At 54.0% G+C, this 24,425-nt stretch overlaps 1 protein-coding gene across 1 annotated transcript in view; it reads right to left on the bottom strand.

The window, feature by feature from the left end:
- Window positions 1-10,938, bottom strand: part of DOC2B (double C2 domain beta) — a 30,814-nt gene extending 19,876 nt beyond the window's left edge. Inside the window, exon 1 of the mRNA XM_018076810.2 lies at window positions 10,405-10,938. Within this exon, the coding sequence (XP_017932299.1) occupies window positions 10,405-10,735 (331 nt within the window). The 5' untranslated portion in view covers window positions 10,736-10,938. The remainder of the gene's footprint in view (window positions 1-10,404) is intronic.
- Between the last annotated feature and the right edge of the window lie 13,487 nt (window positions 10,939-24,425).

Here is a 24,425-nt window from a genome sequence, read left to right as displayed (position 1 = left end):
TGGGAAGATCCAGGCATGGTTGGGACACAGAAGAGACCCACTGTTGGCACATCCCCCCTGCTCCAGCGCCGCTGGCATTCCCAGAACATGTATTTGTACACTGACAGCTTCAAACAAATGAGCCACCAATGGGATCCCTTCTCAGCTCCAATCTGGCTGCAAACTGTAAATTAAACCCAGGGAGGGATGGAAACACTTTTATGGTTAAAATGAAAAACACCAACAGCTTTTAACCGGAGCAGTGTTCCGTTACATCCACAACCCAGGAACGGCAGCACGGGGCATCTCCTGGGATGGGACACAGGGACAGGGCAGGAGACCGGAACAAAACCAGGAGAGCCTCAGCAGCAAAAGTACATTTGATTTAAGAAATTCTTTCCCCTTGAATGATCTGAGCAAGTCGTGCTAATCCAAAGCAGAGAAAAAGCTTTAAAAAGACGAGCTCTCCAAAAACATGGCTTAACCTTCTCCAAGGCTCCCAGACCTTATTTGCACGCCAAAGCCTGGACATGGAGCAGCATCTTCGCTGGCTCAGCTTCACCTGCCACCAGCCTTGAACTTCCAGGGTGGCTCTGGACCCAGCAACCCCCACTTTTCCATGCCCACCTTCCCAAAAGGGGTCTGCCTGAGCGCTGCCCTGCCACCAAACAGCATCCCACCACTGTTTCCAAGGTAACTGCACCTTCCCGCCGCATTCAGAGCATGAAAAAAAAATCCAAAATAAAAACCAGAACAGTTTTGCTTAATATCAAAGCAGGGTTTGTTGCCAGATGTGGGGGGGTGAAAGTTGGACAAACTTTATGGCAGGAAATAAGGTCCTTTTTTCCCCCTCCCAGCATTGACAGCAGCAAGGCACCCACGGAGGAGGCAGATATTCAGGGGACCGAAACGTTCCTGCTGCAATTTCACAGTGATCTCCCAGCCCAAAGGCAAATGAGCTACAGATTTGCCTGCTAGCAAAAGAAAAATCATTGCTCCAGAGCAAATATCTTGAGTTCAAAACAGAATAAACACCCAAAGAGATTTTCTGCCAGAATAATGTACCCCCCTCGCTCTGGAGCAATTTCATGGCACATTAGCTGCTGGTCTGGGTAAGTCACAAATCAGTGGGGGTTTACCTGCCAGGGGAAGATGGAAGCCATACAGGGTGAGGCCAAACCTGCTGCAAATTCTGAGTCATCTCTGGGTTAAGCCCAAATGGGCATTTCCAGAGCAATTCCCACCCAAAACCGCTCCTCATCCCACAGGGAGGAAGGCGCAGCAGTCCCCGGATGTCCCTGCCTGCGCTTAGAGACAGGGAGCTCACGGATGGCAGTGGGTGAAGTGTGAGGCTCCACAGCACAAGGGTGAAAGCCAAGTCAGCAAAACTTCACGAAATCTGCATTTTTCACTCAAGAGCGGAAGATGAAGCCTCCGGTTTCGGAGTCTCATCATTTCCACCTGCCCTTTAATCAGCGCTTCCTGCCAGCCCCACCGCTCGGCCCTCCCGGGTTCAAGCTGTTATTTTATTTTTATCACAGGAGGGGGCCCGCGGCTCAGCCTGCTGGATTTGGCAATTTATAAAACAAATTAAAAGCCTGGCACGAAAACAGACTTTGGCCAGGAAATACTGACAAAGCCCCAGCCTGCCCCAGGGGCGAGGGCAGCAGGGGGGCCCCGCTCCTGCAAGACAGGCAAAGCCTAAAATCACTATAACAAGCAGCAGGTGCTTGTTTTGCAGGTGAGGACTCAGGTCCTGCTCCCAGTGCTGGCAGTCCATAAGCAAACCTTGAGCAGTTCCCATTCCTCTTGGAGCTGCCAGGAGCTGGGAGGGCATGGATAGGGGTGCACGGTTCCCCCAGCCCTGCCAGGCTCCAGCCCCAGTTCTGAAGGGGTTTTCCTCTACACAGGTTTTTTTTTTCTTGTTGGTGGTGATCTTGATAACCAAGGAAAGATCTGCCTTTAGCAGAGGGATGTGGAAACACCAGCAGAACGTGAGCTAATTGCTTAAAAACGCGGCTGCATGGAGATGACAAAAGGGGTCAGGTAAACTCGGAGTTTGACAGCCAAGGTGCTGCTGTGGAGCCAAGGGTAGTGCTGCCACCAGAGCCAGGACCTAGAGGATGCCCAGGACACACTGGACACATCCAGGACACAGCCACAGCCCCGCAAACTCTGTTACCTCCAGGGGAGGCACATCCAGGCAATGGATCCAGCACAGCAGTGAAGGCAGAGACAAAGGCTGGTGCTCGAGCTGCTCAGGGGCTGAGGAGGTGGCAGGAGACCTCCAGCTGCACCAGGGGTGGGAGCCACCCCTGCACCCCACAGCAGCTCCCTGTAAACTCCCACGGGACCACAACCCTGCACTCCTGGAGCGGGCAGCACGCTGAGCCAGCGGCCAGGCAAGCCAACACCACCACACCAGCACCAGCCACCGCTCCCACCCCTCCTGCAAACCTCTGGCAGCACATCCAGCCCTGGCTGTGGGAGTTCTGCCTCCCCAGCTGGCAGGATTGGGCCCAAAACCTTGGCAATGCAGCTGAATCCCCTTCTTTTGATTGCTTTCCCCCTCCCACGAGAGATGCAACTTGATTGTGCTCTTAATTAAGGGAGCAAGTACCCAAAAAAGAAAAGGGCAGCAACTAGACTCAAAGCGCTGTTACCAGGATTATTTAACTCGACTGGGCTATTCTAAACACTCCCCTCTAATCACACAGGCTGCAAATAAAAAATATAAATAAATGTCTTTGTCAGGCACTACAAAGGCAGCTTGGTGCTCTCCAGACAGCAGGCAGGATGTATCATTATTATTACAACTATTCTGCTCCAATGATAAAATAACCATTAGGAAAGCTGAACTCATTAGGAGGTTCTGACCCTCTCTCCTCTCCAAGAATTGGGAGAGATTGATGGGAAGACGCCGGCCAGGGCCTGGCGTTTAACACGGGCTCTAAAAAGAAAAATAAATCTGACTTGCGCGGGAACGCGGCCTCCTCTCCCACTGACCTCTGGGCGTTTGGATTAATTCAGTGGGCCACAAAACTACCAGAGGGCAGCAGAACCAGCAGATGTGCCCACAGGCTCAGCCGGAGCCCACGGGCAGCGCGGTGTCCCGGCACGGCCGCAGCAGCAGCACCGCCCTGGCCGGAGGAGTCGGCAGAAATTGTTTATTGCTGACATTTCCCATCAGCGCCCAGGGTGACGGGGGAGGCTGGAGGAGCTTCTATTTATACCTGCGGGATGAAAGGCAAAACGCGGTGATAAATCCCTGCTCCGCTCCCTTCCCCAGCCCCCCTGTCTTTGCAGGCGCCGTTGCCCTCGCCTGGTCCACGCCGGGATCCGCCCCCTCTGCAGCCTGGGATGCTCCAAGGAGAAGAGTTTCTCAGCCCAAGGGACGGTCAGGACATGGAAGAGACCCTGAGACTTGCAGAACAGACCTGGGAGCTTCAGCAAAGCCCGTGGAGGTGTGAAGCGATGACGGAGTGCGCTCCTTACCTTCCCAAGTCAGGGAAGCTTTCACAGCAGAGCTCCACACTAAGAGAAATTGAGGTGTGCACACAAAAAACCCCACTATAGAACTAATTAAAAAGAAGTCCAAAAGCCTTAAGTCCCTCTGCTTATCAGCATTGCTGCTCCCAAGATAATCTGCTCATGGATTTTGTGCCAGGGAGATCAGAGTGGAGCAGTAAAAAGACTGCTGGGGATTGTCTGGATTAGCTCTCCCTTACAGAAAGCATAGGTTCAGTAACCTTCAGACTGGGTATTTTTTAATGCACTATAAAAGATAGGTCCCTATTCTTCCATTGCTTTAATTTTCCCCTGCAATAGAGATAATTTTAAAGGTCCTGAAAGGCAGTAAGTAATTCTGTGCACTTACAGCCCCCTGTAAAATGTTGGTAAATGACTCCTCAGGAGGAACAGAAATTATCTCCTGCCATTTCCAAGCAGGACTGCTGAAGAGCATTTTGGTGGGTGGCTCTGTGTGCTCCTGCCTCCTTGAGAATGACAGTGCCTTGACCTGGCCCAGAGGCTCACGATGGGGCAGTGCAGGCAGACAGTGCTGGGGCAGCTTGAGGATTGACTCCCTGAGCCCCTAAAACCCTCCAGGGCTATCCCTGGAAAACAGCACCATCAGATCCTGCAGCCTCCTGCAGCTGAGGCTGAGCTCATCCAGCATCCACAGCATTCCTGGTCCATGCAGAGACCTGCTTGGGATGCTGCTTGTGACTCACGTGCCTTGGTAGAGGCAGGGATGGATCCCACAAGGTGCTCAGCTGAGGAGCTGCAGGCTGCAAACCCCCAGGTCTGATGGCAGCACTGACCTCTGGCATGATCCTCCAGCCACGGGATTCAGCATCAGCCAGGGAAGGTGGTGAAAGCAGGTGAAAATGGGACACTTCTGAAAGTTCTGCCAGGGGCTATTCCATGAAAATGCATCCTGTGGGAGGTTTTGGGACATGCCCCGGGGGCAGCACAGCATGTTGGGACTCAGACATTCCTGTGAGTCCTGGACCACGTGGTGCCAACTGGCTGCATCATAGAACTGTGGTCTGCTGCTGCAGGCAAGGCAGGACATCCTCACTCCTACAGAAAAACCCAGCAGGGACCAGACCCAGCACACAGGCAGGAGACTTTCCTTCCTCGGGAGATCTACAGATGTGGCTGAATTCAATAGGATCAGGAATGAGAACAAAGCACAACTTTCCTTTCTTGCAACTGCTCCCTGCCTGACCGTGGGTTTCTCACTTAAAATCTACAGAAATTAATATTTCTTCATTTTGGAGACACAGCACCAGCCCCTGGTAAGCTCTGGAGCAGGGAGCTGCTTCCTCGCGAGGTTGGTTGATGGATGCTCATCAGCTCTTCTGTCTTCTCCAGGAGGAGTGTTCAGAGGAACACTTATCTGCTCAGAACAGTTCAGAGATGCAATTATGTTTTACAGCACTAAATGGTCCCTGATGTCAGCAGCAATTAGACTTTCAGCAATTTCAATTTAGAGATGGCCTTCAAAATCTCTCCCTCTCTCTTCCTTTAATGAAATACAGTCTTGCAATTAACAACCCCCCAAAATTGCCTTCACTGTTAAATACAAAGATGAAAGATCTGGGAACCCCCTTGAGCTCCAGCATGGTGGAGTAAGGGGTGTCAGTTCCCTTTTCCAGCCGGGCACTGTGTCTCCTCCTGCACCCTGGAACCACGGAAGGTGAAGGGCTGGGCAGGCTGGGGAGGAGGCAGCAGGAGGGCCCCTCATTAACCAGCAGCCGTGTGGCTCCTTCATTAGTGGAGGTGCCAGAGGCCACGGCCCATATGCTGCTTCCATCGCTGCTGCAGGAGGGATGCCCACACAGACCCTGCTCACCCTCATGTGCCAGCCTCACCAGCTGCCCTGTGTTCCTCTTCAGCACTTCAGGGTGTCCCTGCCCATGGTCACTCCTTGGGAACAGGCATCTCTGGGGGCTGAAGGCTCGTTGGGGGATCAGGAACACACAGTGTGCAGCCTCCACCTGAACCACTGAAGGGGTGGCCAGCGGGAAAGCGTGAGAGCTCGCCCCACACCAGCACCTTCCCTATACCCACCTATCCCGCAGGAAACCAGACAGGAGCTAATCCAGAGTCATCCCAGTTAACACCCCATGTCTCCCTTGGGAAGACTAGAAGTTCCCTGATGCCCTCAGACCTTGGTTCCACACTGCCCAGTACCCACACACGTTCCTTTGGCACTGGCAGCTCGGGTTGTGGTCTGGTGGGCAAAGCCACGCTCCAGGCTCTGCCGAAATCAGCGGTGGTTTGTTTAGTTTCCTGAGTAAAAAAAAATTACTTCTTTTGGCCTTCTCTGGATTGAAAAGACGATTCAAAGCTTATAAATAGCAGTGGCAGCATATGCTAAGGAGCCGCGTTTCAGAAGTAAATATCCTCCCCGTTCCAGTGCACATTTCCCCTCGCCGTCTCCTCTCCCTCCCCCTGTCTGGCCAAAAGCACTGCCAGGTGACTTGCAAACCCTGCACCCCTTAAGACGTTCCTCTTTACGTCTTTGAGCAGCCAGTAATTAATATCTCCATGACGGCTTTGCCTGCCTAATTATCTTCTTTGCTCAAAATAAGAGTCTTCCTAAATAACTTGCGTGGCGCTGCTCTCAGCAGGCGTCACGAGCCGCCGCCACCAGGACTGGCCTCTCAGCTGTACTTTGGAGAAGTCGTTTCCATGCTGCTGCAGCTCCGGAGCCTGCTCACGAGCCTGCTCCTCCGTGAGTAACAACTGGGCATGCCATGGAACTGGCTGGGTTTGTGCATATATGAACAGCCCTGGAGCGCTGGCAGGAACAGTGTGGGGCAGCTCTTCCAGCTCCCACTGCAGCTCCCTGCCCTCAGGCTGTGTTCCCATTGGAAAATCCAGAGCCAAACGCATACGGAGGAGGGAGAAAATTCCAGTGTGACCACAGCCTCTTTCCAAAGCCAAACAGCAGCTCAGGGGAACGGGGCATTTCTGCAAGGGCTGGAAATTTGCTTGCCTGTTACAGGAGGATGGCTGCTCCCTCCAGCGCTGTCCCCTGTGACAGAAGCCCCAGCAGTGCTCCCTCACAGGGACGGCGTCTCCACCTCTGTGCTGCTCGTGCAGGGATTTGAGAGACCTTTAAAAACCCATCAGGTAGAAATTCCCACTGGTGCTGTGGAGGGGGAAGTGTGGGCAGTGAAGGGGCAGCAATTTGGGTGAAATCGGGGAAGATGGGAGGCAAGAGCCAGCTCCTCGCAGGTGGCACATTGCCATCTAGCTGGCATTTGCTTATTTTCCTTGCAAACCAAGTTTCCCTGGCAGTGTGCTGCCCGAATGGGTGGGAAGCATCTCTGGTGGCTGGGGACCCCAGGGGCCAGGACTGCTGCTGTCACCGGGCACCAGCCAGGGGAACCAAAGATGAGGTGACAGCCAAGTGTCCCGAGGCAGCAGGAGTAAATCCCCCCCTTCCTAGCCCCAAATCCTGGCTGGTCCTCTCAGCTCACAGCAGATGCTAATTCTGGTCCAACAGTGCCAAATCACCTTTCTCACCAAATACACACTTCCCACCTCTCCTGTCTCATTCCACCTCCTCAGCAGCTCCACTGGGGACAAACCCCCTGCAGGAAGAGAGTCCTGTACAGCCTGAGCTCTGGTCCCAGAGCATCCCTGCAGATGGAGGATGGAGGAGGCATAGGGTAGTGATGAGTCCTTCTCCCAGGGTCTCCCATGGGTCCTGGGATGGCAGCAGGTGCCCACCACAACCCTGCAAATCCTCAAGCAGCACTGTTGGCAGGTCTGACGGGAAGAGCTGGCTCCATGCAGTTCTCAGTAGTCCCAGAGCCAGCCCAGATGTCTCCACTCATTATCTGCTGTGTTTGTTCCCTGGCCCTGCCTGCTCCCTGCCACTCACTGCATTCAACAGGCTGGTTGAAAGGTGTCCCAGAGCCATCAGCCTGAGCCTCTGCATCAGCCTCCCATGAACTAGTACCATCTGTCCTCCTGCCTCAGCCGGGTCCCTGCCCATCTCTGGAGCAATCCTACCTGCCTCTTGCAGCCTGGGGATTCGTAATTTTCCAAAGCACCAACACCATGCACGCACACGCATCTGCCCCCCAACATGTCCCTGCTCCCTGCAGATGCCAAACCCCTGGGTCAGGCCACCCTGCTTGGATGGGAGCTGACGCTGATGCTTCTCCCAGGGCTGTGCTGCTCTGGGGTTGCCCCATCCAGAAGAAGGCAGCTCCCACTGGCTCCGTAGGCACTCCAAGAATTGCTGATGGCACCTGGAGCACAACTCAGCAAAGGATTAAGGAATGGGGTGCAGGGTACCAGCCCAGGTGAGCCGCAGCAGGGCCAGGCAGAACCTACCCTACTCTCTCCCCACAGTCCTGCTGGGTGCTGAAGGTTTTGCAGGGATGGCAGCTCCGGTCCAGCCCCTGCCGATGCCGCCCTGCACGGCAGCAGTGACAGAGCAACCCATCCGTGGCACCTAACAGGCTGCTGCTGCTGCAAACCCAGAAACCAGCCCAGAGCAGCAACTCCAGGCAGGAACGAGCCTGGGGAAACCCAGACAAATGCTGCATTTCTCCAGGCAGGGGCAGCTCTCCTCCTCCCATTCCCCCAGCCAGCAGCAACATCGCTTGGTGTTGGAGGAGGGAAACCCGCAGGCAGGTGGGACAATTGGGAAGGAGCTCTCCTCCTCCTCCAGATGGCCCCTGCCATGGCAAAATCCCTCTCCCTGCACCTCTCTGGGGCTGAGCTGGGAGTATCTGTGGGGAGTGAGGCAAGATGTGCCACTGCCCAGCAACACCCTGATTTGTGAGTGCTGCACCTAGATCTGACACCACCACCCCCTGAGACCTCAGTCACCTCCCTGAACCCTGTGTGACACCCAAGGGGACTGGCACCACCTAAACCCCAGTGCTGCCCTGATGTACAGGCAGACACAGGTTCTCCAGGGGAAATTTAGTGCAGGTGACTAATGCAGCAGCCCTGAATCACCCTCCAGGGATGTGGGGGAGCTGAACAACACTCCCCAGCGTAGCTGATGGCTCGAGTCAGGCTGCACGAATCCCCTCCCAGCTCCCCAGCTGGGAAATTGGGACAAGGAGCTCTTGTCTGGCTTTACAACTTGGTTGCTAAACATGGGGGAGTGACAGTCTCATCCTGCACATTTATGCCAACCAGTGTCCTGAGGGTGGCTGGGACCACCCTGTGCTGTCCCCAGAGACGTGACACCAGCAGTCCCACCTCCCCACTCTGCTCCTGGCACTGATGTGCTTCCACCAGCCGAAAACCCACCACATCTGGCAAAAGAGCCTCAGCAGTTTGCCTGACACCTGTTACGCTGCAACAAACACTCTTCCTAACACCAGCCGGGGTGAGAGAAACACCCGCCCGCCCCCGGCACGAAGCCGAGCCTCTTCCAGCCAGCACTGCCGGCGGAAAAATGCAGAATGCAGCAAGCACCCTGGGCTATTTCCATGCGAGTCACCTGGAGAAAACACCACGCTCTGGGGCCCCGAGTGCTTCGGCTCCCACACACACCCCTGGCCCTGCAGCCCGGTTGCTCCCATTTCTACTGCCACAGTGAGCAAAGACGATCTAATAATTAGAGCAGCAAATAACACCCAAATCCGGTTAAAGTCACCGTTAACTGCCCGGCTCGGACAAACGCGGCTTAGCAGAGATGTTCTCTCTCCCCGGGAGCGCCGAGGCTCTCGCCTCTCCAGAGAGCATGACCCTGACACCGGCATGGGGAGAAAGGGAGCATCAGTCTGGGGCTGGCACACAATTCCCAGCCTCTCCTGGGGCTGTAGCTGGTGGTCAGCGGGCAGAGGGGGGCACAGGGATGGCTGTGCCACCCTGCAGCAGCACAGCCCTCCTTGGGGTCACGCTGCGGGGTCTGGCACAGATGACAGCAGCCCAGGCCAGCCCAGAGCCCGGCAGCGAGGCCGAGGCAGGGCTGTGACATTCTGCACAGGAAAAAGCCACCGCCTGCCCGGTGCTGGGCCGTAAACAGCTCAGCCTCTCCTTCCCCCAGGACGAGCACGCAGCACTGCTCAGCAGCACCCGCTCCCTTCCTCGGCACCTCCCGGCTTCAAACTTTGTGCTCAGCCCCTCGCAGGATCTGGCCCCTGAAGGTTGGGCTGAATCGAGCCCTTGGGTTTTATCCGACTCCAAGGGAAATCGTATTATCCCAGTCACCGCGGCTGGCAGAGCCAGGCAGCAGCTGCCTTGCAGCCTGCAAGCTCCACCGCGCCGGGTGGGAAGGACGTTTTGGGTGGGGAGGGGTTAACCCTTGCTGCAAGCACCTGCATCTACCAGAACCAAAGCCTTCTGTTCCAAAGCCCCCGCTGGTCTCCTGCAGGGCTCTGCCTGCAGCTGGAGGAATGGAGGAATGACATGTCAGAGTTTGCCGAAGGAGAGGGCAGAGATCTCCAGGGTGGATGTCATTCCAAACAAATCTCCCCGATGTGGAGCCGGGCGATGCTGGAGCGTATCGCCAGCTCATCAGCAGGGTGGCTGGAGCAGCCTGCACCACCGAGGTGGATTAACCGAAGGGTCTGAGCCCCGCTGGCAGCCTTCAGAGGCACGGAGCCGAGCAGGGACGAGGCAGAGAAGTGCACCAACCACAACAGCAAAGCACAGCAACTGGTGGCTCTTGGGAGACTTCCCTAGTTTGGGTTCAGCGGCCAGCCTGGCTGCAGCAGGGACACTCCCAGGGCCCCCTTCCACCCCGAAACAGTGCCGTAACAGCCTTCCCAGCTAAAGCTGGGGACTTCTCACTGCTGCAGTGTGATGCCAGGGATGGGCAGCATGGCTGGCAGCCGGGAAGGGCACGCGACTCAGGCACCAAGGTGGGGAACCAGCCCTAAGACCCACCCTTGCCCTCAGCACCCAGCAAACTCCCATGGAAACTTAGGAACTTACTGCAGTCGTCGGACTCGTAGCCCTCGGGGTCCACCACCTCCTCGGGCGCTTGGCTCTTGGCCGGCTGCTCGGCGGGCGTCGTGCCATACGCTCCAAAAAGCTGGTCCACGTCCTCGTCATCTTCGCGGGGTCCCTCGGCGGGGCTCACGGAGGGCTGGCTGACCGCGGGGCGCAGGGCACTGCTGCGGCCGACGGCGGCGGGGAGCCCGCGGGGGAAGCGGGGGAAGTAGTCGGAGATCTGCTTGATGGGTTTGATGGGGCCGGGGCAGACGTCAATAGCCATGTGCTCCTGGATACTTATGGTCATTTTCTCTCCTTTTCGGAGTGTCATGCATGCGGCTGTCGGTGCCAAGCCCCTCCGGAGAAGCCCGGACCGTGCGTGGGGGAGCCGTGAAGTTTCTGCCGAGGGCTGCGGAGGCGGGTGAGGAGGGAGGCTCCGGTGGGCACCTTACGTGGTTCTCGCACCCTGAGCCCCAAACACCGCACACATGCTGCTGCCGCCTGCCCTGGCGCTCGCCACAGCCCCTGATCCTGCCAGCGCTGCCTGTGAATAAATGAGCGAGACACAGAGACGGATAAGAGGCAGGGGGTGGGCTCTCGGGTGATGTCACCAGCTAGCAACAAAGCGGTACCCAGCAGCGGAGGAATGAGGGCTGTGGCCGGCCTGCCGCCCCGGCCGCACGGCCACCGGCGTGGGCAGCCGGCCCCCCCCTTCCCCGGCACAGCCCCGGGGGCAGCCAAGCAGAAGTTGGGGTGATGGGGTGTGGGGAGGTGGGCTTCGACCCATCTGCCTGCCCAAGCAGGGCTGGTCCCTGCCAGACCCCTCCGGGGGGTCACCACGCAGTGTCAGGAGCCATCGCCCTGTTGGGTCGCATCCCGGCGTGCTGTGGACAGGGACGCAGGGCTGCCCCAGTCCCCAGGGATAGTGGTAGTCCCCAGGGATGGTGGCAGTCCCCAGGGATGGTGGCAGCCCACGGGGATCACGGCAGCCCCCGTGCCCTCCCGGCTCACCGCGGACTGTGCCAGGGAGGTGCTGTGCCGCATCCTCAGCAGGGGCAGGGGTCACACCCTGCCCACTCCCCACGGCCCGTAGGGGCACGGACAGCCCGGACTCGCAGCCCTGCTGCCGTAGCTGCCCCCAGCCCACAGCAACGCCCCCTCCAGAGCTCAGCACCGGCCAGGGGGGCTGGGTGAGCCGCCCCCAGCCCCTGGGGCTGGGACTGAAGCAACACATGGCTCCTGCTCACAGCCCGGGGGCACAGCCTCGCCCTGCCAGCGTGCGGCTGTGGCGTGGAGCGGTGCAGCAGGTAGAGCATCGCAGAGGAGCGAGTGAAGGGCTGGGCCAGGGCTCCCTGACAGTGTGGCCATGCTCAGCACCCCCCCAGTAACCTTCCCAGGCAGGGCCAGGGCCCCATCACTAGCCAGGACAGGGACAGGCTCCCTGCAGCCTGCTGCAGGCTCCCTGGAAAATGCTGAGCTGTGGTTTGCTCAGGTAGGTTGGTCTCAGACTGCTGTTTTTACTAATCTCTTCCTGTGTTCAAATCAATAAATCTGTGGTTCCACAAGCTACTGGAAGTGGACTTTTCAGCAAGGAGTGCCAGAAGAGAAACGCTGTCAGAACTTGGTGCAAAATGCTGCCCAGTAACTCATCCTGCCCAGAAAAATGTGCCTAAAATATTTTAGAGAGGCAGCTCCCAAGTGTAGCTGGCTGAGGAGTGGGAGGTCTGGCATGAGGCTGGGACACACAGTGTGCTATGGTCACCCAGCACCATGTCCAGCTGCTCACAGCTGGTAACCTTACAGGACACAGATCCCTTCTCAATGCACACAGAGCTGCAGTCTCCTGGAGGCTGGCACGCGGGTGTCTATTAAAAACAAAGCTCTGTTCCTCAGAGGATTTTCCCCAAATCCCAGGAAAATGACACCCAACCTTTTTGCCTAATGCGGAGTTCAATTTTCCTTCAGATTTTGGTAAATGTTAATGCACGTCCCTGACTCATAACACACTGACACTAGGCAAACCTAATTTACTCTCACCGGGAAGCAAATGTTTCTCTCCTGAAGCATCCAAACTTGTCATTGCTCTGCACCCAGACCTGACGAACATGGATGCTCTAATGACCTGGGAAAGCAGGACACTGCTCACCACTCCTTCCTCTCCCTGCCATGTTTTCACTCCGAGGTAGCTCCCGCCTGTTGTGCAGGGGTGATCGGTGTAGCAGATCCAGCTTGAGACAGTTTAGCCCCCTTCCCACATCCAGCGACTCCCAGGACATTAATTCAGATGGAAATGCCACCTGCTTTGCGTGTCAAGGCTGAAAATATCGCAGGTGGATTGATGATAGGTGGGAATGTCATGGAAAGCACAAAGAGGTGCCTCTGGCTTTGGAGCAGCCTGGGTGCAGCATCCAGATGTGGTGTGGACTCGGAACAAAGCAAAAATTGGGCCCGATGCCCAGAAAAAAAGCAGCAATTTCCACTAAGAAAAGAGCAAACAAATAAATAAATAAAATTAAGTTACATATGAGGGCCTAATGTCGTTATTACCATTACAAAAGCGTCGTCATTTCAAATGTTTCCTCAAAGAGCACAACATCAATATAGAGAAGTATTGTTTATAGGTCAGAAAATCAAGTCTCTGGGAATTAAGGTGAAACTCTGAGCTCTTCTTCCTCCTGCACCGACAGCCCACAGCCAGGAGCAAGTTGCCCAGCAGCACCGAGAGGTGCCCAGCTCACCCAAGGATGCAGAAGAGCGACAAGGGGACCAGATGAAGGGCAAAGCAAAGGCAGAACTGAAGCAGACAAAGCTCCCTGAATCAGGGCAGGAGTGGCCCCCAAGGGAGACCCTGTCCCCAGCCTTATAGACTGAAGGAAACAAACCCAAGATTTACTGCTAACAGCCCAGATGGGACTTTCTAGTCCCTGACTGATCCCAAGCCTACTGAAAGCAGCTGAAGCCTTTCCTTAGCTTTTAATGAGTCCCAAAGCAGCTTGGTTTTGATAAACTACTCTTTTTTACCTTCTCATACTGCCTGAGTGTTTCCTCCTGGGCAGCATGGCCCCATATTTTCCAAGGGTTCCCCAAATGTGGTCGGGGGCTGGCTGCACAGCCAGGCACCACGTCCTGCCACACATGACAACATGGAAGGTAAAAGGGACAAAAATAGAGAGTTGGGCTGGGAGACAAAAGCAGGGCTTGGAGATACAAAGCCAGTTTCCAGGTAAAGCTCTTAATTCCCACCGTCTGTCTAATGCCCTGGAATGTGACTTGATTTGATCCCCAGCTCTGCCAGGGCGGTTCTGAGCTGCTGCAGTGCCCACGCTCGTGGCCTTTGCTGCCCCGAAAAGGAGGATGTGGATTCCTCACCAGTCCCCCAGGAGGAAAGAGAGAGACTTTAAACATTACAGTGCCAATTTCTGCAGCTGGACCCACAGCTCTGCCTGGCAGGGAGCAAAGCCAAGGGACACCTATCCCTGCATGAAGGGGGGACATCCTCCAGAGAAGGTGGAGGTGGCCATCAGAGAGCATCACAGCAGGATGATAGAGAAGAGCACATTGTCCCTGCCAAAAGCTGTATTTCCCTCCCAGTGATGCGTGAAAGTTGTGACAAGATCCTGAGCTCAGCACAAGTGACATTGCACTTGGCATGTAGGAACCATCACTCCAGCTCCATCCCAGGCTCAGAAAAGCATCCTGACCTGGGACAGCCCAGAGTTTAATTTCAATGTTGTCCTGAACAGGGGCACAAGCAGAGGCTTAAGTACATCCAGACAAAGCCTGTGCAGAGCCAGGCCACAATGTGGTTCCTCCTGTGAGGAGGGATCTGCCCTGCAAACGGGCAAACAGGAGGAATATTAGGAATATTCCTACAGCCCACAAAACAGCAACACACCAATTAAACATGCATCCAAAAACACAGGCTATCCCCAAGACACACTTCAACCAATTTTCTTTCAAATGCTTAAGCATCAAATTCTGCTGTTCCAGGTTTAAATCAATAAGAACAGGGGCTGATTCCAGTTTGATCAATTCCTTTCCAAATGACAAGTACAGCAGCAGGACGGCACATCCCATCACTTACCAGAGATTCAGTGAGTGACCCACCAGTTCTTTATTTAATACTTTGTCAACTCAGACCCAAAGGATCTCACAGAACCCCCTTGCTCTGCTGGTGCTGCTGGAAAAGAGCCTGGAGAGAGCACAGAGAGATGATGCCAAATTAAAGCCTCCATCTGGAGGAACTACCTCTGAAACTCACTCATCCTTGAACTTGGAGGGACTCACTGCAGGCTGGGAGCAGGGAACTTTGTCAGCCCCCCAGGGAGGTGACACAGGGCAGCACCAGCCTGCACAGCCTTGGCTTGCATTTTGCTTTTTCCCAACCATTTCTGAACCTGCATTAAGCCACTGCAAGTACATACAGCTTTAAGCATGAGAGGGTGCCAGCAGATAACACCAGCCCAATCTGGCTGCAGGGGCAGGAATGTGGGATATTGACACTGTCAGGGGGTGCCAACACTCTGCCAACGCTGCTGGGAAAAGACCCTTCCATCCCTCTGGGGTGACTTGGTACCTACACTGCCTTCAGTTCCCCTGGCTGGTAGGTATGAAACATATTTTTTTCTTCCTCAAATGAGCTTAGCTCCAGCAGGGCTGTGTGCATGGGAAGGGGGTTAATTGAAAAGCAACATGTGCCTGGCTCCTTGGCTCACTCAGGGCACTGTCTCCTGGCTGACGCACAGCTATTGGCAACCAGGCTGCTTCCCCCGAAAGATCTCTGCCCTCGACTGCTGGGGAGGCTTGGCTGAGCCCATCGAGTGGATTGCAGACCCCACCTGGTTAAATATCCTTTGCATTTGCTAAGTAAAGCAATAATAATAATAATGATGATAACTTGGAAACTTGGCTAAATAATCCTAAGAAGCTTATTCCAGGCTGTGCCGATTACGGCTCCCCAGCAGTGCCGATATCCCAGCACACCCCGGCCCCCACTGCTCCTCTGCATGAATAATATCTGAGGTTATCTGTGCTCAAACAGGCCCTGCTAACAACCATCATTTGACCAGATTTAACCAGCAATTACTAGCTGCGAACGAAATCGCTCTGGTGAAATACAACCCACACTCTATTACGGCGCAGACACAAACAAGCCCTTGCAGAAAGCCAGGGATAGGCCAAATGCCAGCAAGGAAGAGCCCTCTCCTCTCAAAATATTGCTTAAGGTTCCCAGAGACCTTGTGAAACACCCAACTAGTGGCATCTTCCCGGTCAGCACTTTGTTACCTGCAGATGGACCTGCGAGGGAGCTTCCAGAAGGAGTTTGGGAGGCATCTGCTCTTCCTGCATCTCCAGTGCCATTCAGGAGGGGCCCAGAAATAGCTCTGCTTTTGGTAGGGGCTGATGTGCAACGTGTAGCATATGTTGCCATTTCGATGTGAGTCCCAAAATAGTTGGTGTTTTGGTTTGTAATTTCAGTGCTCTGGTTTTTTGGAGTCCTTGCCCTCCAGCTCGAGGAGGGGACGTGCTGTGCATGCCCTGACACACCATTTCCAACACGCCAGGCACCTGCAAATCAACCAGAGGAGATAATCAGCTTCTGTAAATATCAGCTATACGGAGCACATAGTAAATTCACATGGGTTGATGAGGGGTGGGTCTGTGCAGAGGGTGAGCTGCAGGAAAATCCAACTGAATGGTGCCCAAGAGGAAGGTGACATCCCATCTTGGGGCACAGCACTGTCCAGGGCCCAGTCCTCAGGGGTATTTTCTTAGTAATGAGCCTTTTTTGGCTTTTCCCTCTAATTTCCCTCATGGTCTGTAGGTTCTTCCTAACTCCAGAGCCTTAGCAGGTGTTTGCCATCACAAGGCCAGGCAGAGATGCCCTCTCCCATCACCCTGGCTCTGGCTGTTATGTGCCTGTAAGCTAGACACAGACCCACTCCCTTGCAATCAAGGGAGGGGAGAGTTCTGCGGAGCATCAACTCTTATTAAACTAATTTTATCTGCTCTCAGTGCCTTTCCAAGCTGGAGTCAACGTCCTCTGAGATTACCCAGCTGACTTGTCTTAGTAGTTTTACCCTGCTTTTACCTCTTCCTGACTGTCTCCCAGCTGCAGGAGGATGACAACATCCCTCCTCAAGACTTTCCAGGCAGACAGGAGCAAAGCCTGATGTTTATTCTGCAGCAGCACCTTATTTTACGGTGGCTGGGACACGATGTTGGGCCTGGGGAGCTGTGCTTGAGCTGGGCTCTGCTGCCTCCTGCACACCCAGCTCTTCCAACTCCATAAATGTCCAGAAACAGAGTTAACACCAGCATTTAGGGCCCGGCCCTGTTGCCATGGAAATGGATAGACTTTCTGCTCACATTTTGGTGAGAAGAGGCATTTCAGGAGGCACAATAGCATCCAGAGTTAACACGGGGAAGCCAAGTGAGGGCAGAGAGCAGCTGAGTTTCAGGGAGGGCAACTGCTCCCACCCCACGCTCCGAGAATTTGGAGCTGGATGCAAGCAGAGGGAAAAGGCCACCAATAACCGGCAGCATCAAGATGCTGCAGAGTGAGCTCCGGGGATTCGTGAAATAACATCTTGGGTTTGCAGTATTAAAGAGCAATTTGGCTGCATTAAGAGAGCATTATAGCTGCTCCTCTCCCACATACACATCAGGCTAACGACATCCTGTCAAAAGCAATCTACCCAAAGCCTCCGTGCACTCCATGTACCTGTCACAGCCTTGCCATGGCTGGTGGAGCTCTGTCCTGGCTGCTGCTCCTCCCAGGGCTGGGAGTTCTCCTGCCCATCCCTGGATCATGAGGCTCAACCATGAGCTGCGAGGGAACGGTCCACTGTGGCTGCCAAGGCATTTTCCTGGCCCCATCCCCAAATCCCAGTCTTGTGCCAACATCGCAGAAAGCAACACGACTGAAAGGGCGAGGAGAAGAGTAAATCCACGTGCACAGTGGGGTCAGGAGGGGCAAACTGGGCAGGGAGACAAACTCACGCTTTTTGGCGACAGCCAACCCTGTGGATGCTCCTGCTGGCTGGGGAGGCAGCGGGGCGATGTGCTGAGCCCTTCCCCGGGGCAGGCAGCCGGAGCTGTCCATGGCTGGCAGCCGGCACGGAGCTGCAGGAGCTGCGGAGCTGCAGGAGCTGCAGGAGCTGCTGGTGGCAAGGAAAGCGGTTACACCGGCACCTGTGGGGCAGCAGCCGAGGAATTGAGGCCACAGCCGAGACAAGCTGACTCCTGCCCGGACAGCAGCTTTCCCAGCGGCGCTGAGGAAGGCAAGCCAGCCTGCAGGATCCTCTGCTCTCCAATCCACGGGCTATTTAGCCGTCTGACCTCATGTCACCGGAGGCAGGACAAATTCCCATTCCACTGTAGGGAAGCCCAAGCGTTTTCCAGCTCTGTAGTGACCCAGGGAAAACAAAACTGCAGAGCTGAGGATAATAACCAGCCAAAACAAAAAAAAAAGGGAGATGGAGGGAGAGGTGGACGGGTACGGGGCATTCCTCAAAACACAAACATTAAAATGATGCCCATTGAGGGGGGCACCTCCCAGGTCATTTGGTAGCCAGAGGAGTCACTAGATGGCCCTGCTAGTCCTGTTCATCTGATCACAGCAATGGATATTAGGAGATGCTAGTTTGGCTGCTCTGCAGGCTTTTGGAAACTGGGAAATCTGCTCTGAGCCTCCTTCTGGGAGGAAGGGCCTCCCCAGGAGAGCACAGCAGCCAGGTGGTACCTTGGCTGGCACGTGGAGGGGACTCCCCACGACACGTGGCACCTCTGGGCCTCACCAGGCAGATGAACAGTCCTTCCCAGTCCCACCATGACCTGGATGTCCTCCTCCCTCCCTGAGAGCAGCTCTACCTGCCAGAGATGCTGCAAGTCTCTGCCTCAGCGTAATCATGTTGACAGTGATGGGTGTAAGAGCCAGGGAACCATATTAATGAACATCGTGTTGCTGGATAATCATGACATTAGCATTATTGGATTAGAACATTTGCATAATTTGGGCACGAGCTGCTACCTGCACGGAGACATATGTTTACATGAATTTACATCCATTTGCATCCCAATGAAGCTCATCCTACTGCATCCTCAGCAGCTTTCTGGGTGACCAGTCATGGCCATTGGCAGCTCAACCCCAGGGACCATCTCCCGCTGTCAGGCACAATCCCAGGTCACTCAGATGCCAACAAACAGAAAAGTTCTCCCTCCTCCTGGTCTTACTCACACAGGCTGCACCTCAGCTGGGATGGACATGTGCCTTGCTGAGGTCTGAATCCTCAGCATTGGGGTCATCCAGGCTAAAGCTGTCCCCTTCCCAGTTCCCACAAATTCTTGCTGCCCCCCAACAGCCCAGCTCCCAGGTCCCAGGATAATGGGCAGTTAAGTCCATCCTACTCACAGCTGTGAAAAGAGATCGATAAAACACTCCCAGAAGGCTGCAAAGCTCAGAATTTAAGAGGCCAATAAAGGGAACCCAAAATGAAGTCCTTGTGTCGTCTTTTTTTTTTTAAATCACATGATCTTTGATTCAATTACTTGATTTTATAGCAAGGGGGAGAGAGGTTCAGTTACTTGATTCCTGATTTCTTAACATAAAAATATGGACCCTGCAACCACAGAAAGGCAAAAATCCCTTCCAAGCTGCATCACAACAATTTGGTGGCACCATCAGATTTATATGGCTGTGAGAAATAAGCAGTTTCTCCTCCTGGGCTCCAGCACTGAAGTAGTGTAGTAATATCTGAGCACAAAGTCCTGCAGACCACCCACAAAATTACACGGTGAGAGGTGTTCGGTGGCAGCTGCCTGGCTGAGTCCCTGAGTGCTTTCCTAATGTAGAGCTGCTCAGGGAGTCACCAGGTTCCTTCACAGCCCCTGGAATTATGAGCTGGGAGGGACCAGGAGGTGCACACTCACTCCTGGGCATCTCCATTCCCAGAAATTTCTGCTCTGCTCCTTCCAAGTGCTGTCATGAAAACAGACATCAGGACCAGCCCAGGGGTGTCCAAACCATTTCCATCAAGACTCAGAGTAACCACAGGCCTCACTACCACTGAAAGCTTTGCAAATTACAGGGATTTATCTCTGAGTGCTGGCCTGCAAGACACAAAGAGCTAAACCCCAAAGTGCCCTTGGGATTAAACATGCCTGAACCCATCCACAGCAACGAGAGCAGTAAATCCTGCAGGGAGCTAGCTGGGAAGTTTGCTGGGATGCTGTGAGCTGGAGAAGCCCTCTCTCCCCTTAGCTGGTGCACACAACGATGCTGCCACGCCAGTAAAAGCACTGCTCAGACAAGATCACCTGGTATTTCCAGGGTCTGTTCTCCCAAACCAACCCACAGCCACTCTTCTTGCTGCTTCCTGCAGCTGAAGAAACTGCAAAGGAAAGAAGCATTAAGAAGAGTGTTGCTGCATTACAGAGGAAGGTGAGGGAGGTGAAGATGGAGAGGAAGGCAGCCTGTCCCTGCCTTGCCCAGCTCCCACCCACCACTCGCCTCATACAGCTTCAAAGCCTGGCATTTAGCACATCCCTGCTTTAACCACTTAGGCTGTTAAATGGGGACATTTTAACTTGTAAAAGCCATGTCAAGACCCTTGGCAGAAGGCTGCTGAGAAGCTGCCAGTGGCTTTGGAAAACTTCATCCTTATTTTAAGTGATGTGAATTGTATTTCACTCCAAAGCAGTGCTCGGTTCTCACGTCTGGAAACTTTTGGACTCGCAAAGCACATGAGAAACAGAAACAACACAGCAGAGAGGTCAGAAGGACTCCCACCTCAGTGGGATGGACAGCACTGGAATTTCTGGCTGAAAAAATCCTGCTTGGAGGAAGAACATGCCTGCAGATGATTGTGTCATTAGGTGCCAAAGCCAACTGCTAATGCCTAATGACTCCGTGTCACAAGCAATGAAGGCAGGAGCCCAACACGATGGCAGCAGGAGGAGGGAATGTGCTGGAGCATTGCTGCCAGGAGCTGGGCTTGGGTAGGGGCAGAGCACTCACATTATTTATGACCACATAGATGGGACACTGAATGGAGGCCCTTGGATCAGCCTGGGGTTGTCAGTGTGGCTCACAGCTGGAGACACCAGATAACAGGAGAAAACTAAACCCCTTTTGCTCCCTCCCCTCGCCTCTCTAGTGGCCTGTAGGAAAGAGGAAGGAGGGAGGAAAGAAAGCCCAATAAATGAGATCGACTGCTGTACAACAACCTCTAGCCCTGCGTGCCCTCCTGCCTTCACTGGGATGTTGGAGCTCCAGCAAGGGCTGTCGGGAAGAGCCTGGGGGATGTGGAGATGCAGGATCAGGGATGCAGCCCCTGAGAGCCCAGGGAGCAAGGCAGGTGTGATTTCCAGCAAGCCCAGCCCAGTTCAGCTCATGCCTCCAGTCTTGTGCACAGCTCTGGCTGTCCTGGCATGGTGGTTCACAGACCCTGACCAAGGTTGTTCCGAGCTCCCTGGGGCATCCTTGCTGTGCTCCCCCATTGAGCACACACCCTTTTCTGCCTCTCCCACACGCTGGTGTCTCACCCACCTCCTAAACACATCAGTGTGGGACTGAGCCCCTGCTGCAAAAAGCTGATTCCCGGACGCTTCCCGCTCCAGGGAGGCAATGAAACAGGCTGCATCTGATTTCTTCCCTCCCTTCCCAGTCCTGTCACCCTCCTTTCCCTATCTTCGAGGAACAGATGCACCCATTCATAACCATGCAAAAGAAAGTGCCTATTTGCCTTTCCGACTGCAGTGCAGCTGGTAAAGCACAGGAGGGAAAATTATGTTTTGTATGAGTACAGAAATTATCTGCGCTGATCTTATTACACTTGAATGGGAAAGCGACAGAAAAAGAAAAGAGGGAAGCGAAAGGCATTGTTTGGGCTGCACCAACGTAGCATCATTATTGTTTATCCTCTCCAACCACTCCATCATCCTAATCCCACCGTCTCCCACAGTGACAGGTCAGTAACAGTGATCTGCTAAATAGCACGATCCAGAGGCTGCCAAAATGAACACGGGCAGGATGCAAACCTGGCGAGGCAATGCCTGGGGGACGGCAGCACCTCGGGACAGCTCGCCTGCAATTCCCACACAGGTCCAGGCCAAGCATCCAATAACTCACAAACATTATCAGTGTTAAAAAGATCCATGTTACAGTGATGCCAATTAGCATAAGAGCACTGGGATGTGCTCTGAGACAGAGATAAAACACAGGCTCAGTAACTCCCTAACCCGCATCCTTGCAGAGATATCCTTATTCATCACATGAATAGGTCCCCAAAGCCCACCATAGAGCTGTGCAAGAGGGGGTACACAGGGCAGAAGGCTGCTCCATGCCCTGGGGATAGTCTCTTACACAGGACCAACACATGTGGCTCCACGTGGGCTCAGCACCTCACACTGGCATCCTGGCTCACCAAGGCAGCAAATGCTCTGGGAGAACAGAGATCACAAAACACGATCAGACACATTAACTCTACCACAAAACACTTTGTCGAAATAGCTTTGCAAACCCTTGGCCTTCGAAGCCAAGATGCCCAGGACTCAGAGGGCTCAGGACAGCGCTCAGCTCCTCCTCGCTGCAGCAGCATCTGATCAGCCCGGATGACAACAGCCAATTCCTCATGCCACAGGCAACACAACAACTCCAGCAAGTATGAAAAAAACAATCACAAGGTGGAAATTCAAACACAACACAAGTCACCTGCTATCAAAACGGGAAATTTGGCAACTTTCCTACTTAGCACTTACTACATCAAGGCTGCTCAATGATGCTAATTAAACAGGTACCTCCCAGACACAGCCAGAAAGATTTACATCCCTAATTTGCATTTCTCGGTTTATTTTTCTTCCCCTCCAAGGCACCATTTTAACAGTCACGGTGCAATTGCTTGGAGGAGTTTAATTTTGCATGAGTGTCATTTGAAGACGAAGGTCTGTCCCGTCAGCAGCTCGAGGATTGCTCACCCAGGGCCCAGCTCCTGCCCCCTGCCCTCCCTCAGTGGGGCTCAGCTGTTCACTGAGATTTTCTTGGTCTCTTGGGCTTGGCTTCACCAGCTGAAAAATAACTAGCACTGGGCTCAGCTGCTCTCAGTGATCCAGCTGCTGTCCCCATCCAGGGGCCAGGCATGGATCAGTCCGGAGACTTTTTGGGGGGTGAATGAGACTCAGAAATTCCCAGCACCAGCAGCTGAAGTGGATGCAGGGGTGTTAGTACAAAGCAAGAACCAGCCTCAGAGAGTTTCTCTCTCCACCCAGCTCCCAAATCCAGCCCAAAAAACTGAGCCCAGAACGTAGCAGCTGCAGGGCAGCTCCCACGAGAGAGGTTCTGATGGGATTGGACAGGATAGCTGGAAGGGAGGTATATAATTGCAAATAATCAAAAGCAGCCACGGTTCTGTGATAATTAGTCAGAGCTACCTGTGAAATCAGAAGTCAGTCATGCTGGGGGGGGGGGAAGGTGTCTCTGCCAGCACCCCTTGCCCAGACAACCCTGATAAGGCTCTGATTAGCAGCAAGTCACCACCCTGATAATAACTGCTTCCAGTGATTGGGCTGGTAGGAGAACTGATGAGAAAGGGAGGTGGTGATGCCTGTTTTCTGCATTTGGTCAACTCCAGAGTAACCTGGGAGGAGATGACCTGTAGCATCGTGTTCCCGTCTGCGCTGCCATGGAATGAACAGCAAGATACTCATCTCGTGCCCCCCAGGCGCTGCAGGCATTTCTAGTGCTACCTGAACACCCTGCTAATAAGAGGCAATGGGCAGGAAGGAATCCAAAAAAAGCAGCTCAAGATGAAATTTTTCCAAAAGATGTTCATCCATCACCAGCCTGCTGAAAGTCTCATTATGTGGCTGCAGCATCGGCCCTTCAAAAAACTTCCCTGAACTCTCTGTCAATCACACCCACCCACAGAACAAGGTGTTAAGGTCAGAAGAGCAGCCTCCTGGAGAGGAACACAGTGATGGGAGGAAAAAATGGGAGAGGTGGGCTGGGTGAGGCATCGCTGCCAGCAGCCGTCTCTCCTTGCAGGAATCATCTTCTGGGAGGGGAGAAGAGCAACTGCTGCACTTTACAAATGAACTCTGCCATTCTGTGGCACTGGCCAGGCTCTGCAGCTGACTTTCCAGAGCCTCTGCTGTCCAATTCAGTAATGGCAAGAAACACATGCCTAAACACCAGCTGGTAGCCCATTTGCTTTGGCTATGTTGAATGTGCAGACAGCTCTCACAGAGGAAGCACTCCCTTTCCCCTCAAAATAAAGCTGTAAAACTCAAACATGGAAACTTGGCAATTCATGGCCAGCGTTTTTGACTGGGAGAGATCCCACAACCCACTTTCCCCATACAATGATCATCCTTCCCTGCTCAGCTTGCCATGACAACAATGTAAGAGGTGGTTAGTCCTTGACACGCTCCATCCTTGGACTAACGGCAGCTCCCCAGCAGAACAATCCCAGCAGCAATTACGGAGGCTCTTCTAAAACGGGAGAAGCAAAAACAGATTAAAAAGCCATTTGAAACCTTGAGGCAGAATGCAGAGTGGAAGGGAACACGGAGCAGTCAGGGCTGCGCGCGCTCGGCGAACACCGCGGGGACACTTCTCTGTGGGCAAAGTTAAATGCATCAAATGATCGTCAAACACGAGCGAGTGAAGAGCCTTGGGAGCCTGCAGGGATGGCACTTGACAGAAAGGCAATGGGTGCTGCTTTATGCTTCATGGTTACAGCATGGAAAACCTTCCATGGAGGGGCTGAGGAGCAGACCTGTGACCCCTCCCAGTGCCAGCACAAGGGACTAAAGAGGGGCAAGATAAAAGAAGACTTTCAAGTGCAGAATTCAATTACACTCCAGCCACATGAATCACTGTTCCACTGGCTGGATTATTTTCTTTCCTTGCTGGAGCCAGCCCAAGGATTTGGAGAGTATGTGCAACCTGGGAATGGAAAAAAAACCTTTTTACTCTTTCAAGAATGGCAAGGAGTTGTTACTAAGCGAAAGCTTTATTGTTT

Source organism: Manacus vitellinus, unplaced genomic scaffold, assembly GCF_001715985.3.
Source record: "Manacus vitellinus isolate BGI_N305 unplaced genomic scaffold, ASM171598v3 scaffold_32_pilon, whole genome shotgun sequence".
In the NCBI taxonomy this organism is placed as follows: Eukaryota; Metazoa; Chordata; class Aves; order Passeriformes; family Pipridae; genus Manacus; species Manacus vitellinus.
Note: the sequence above shows the minus strand (reverse complement) of the source record. Positions and strands in the feature narration are given on the sequence as shown.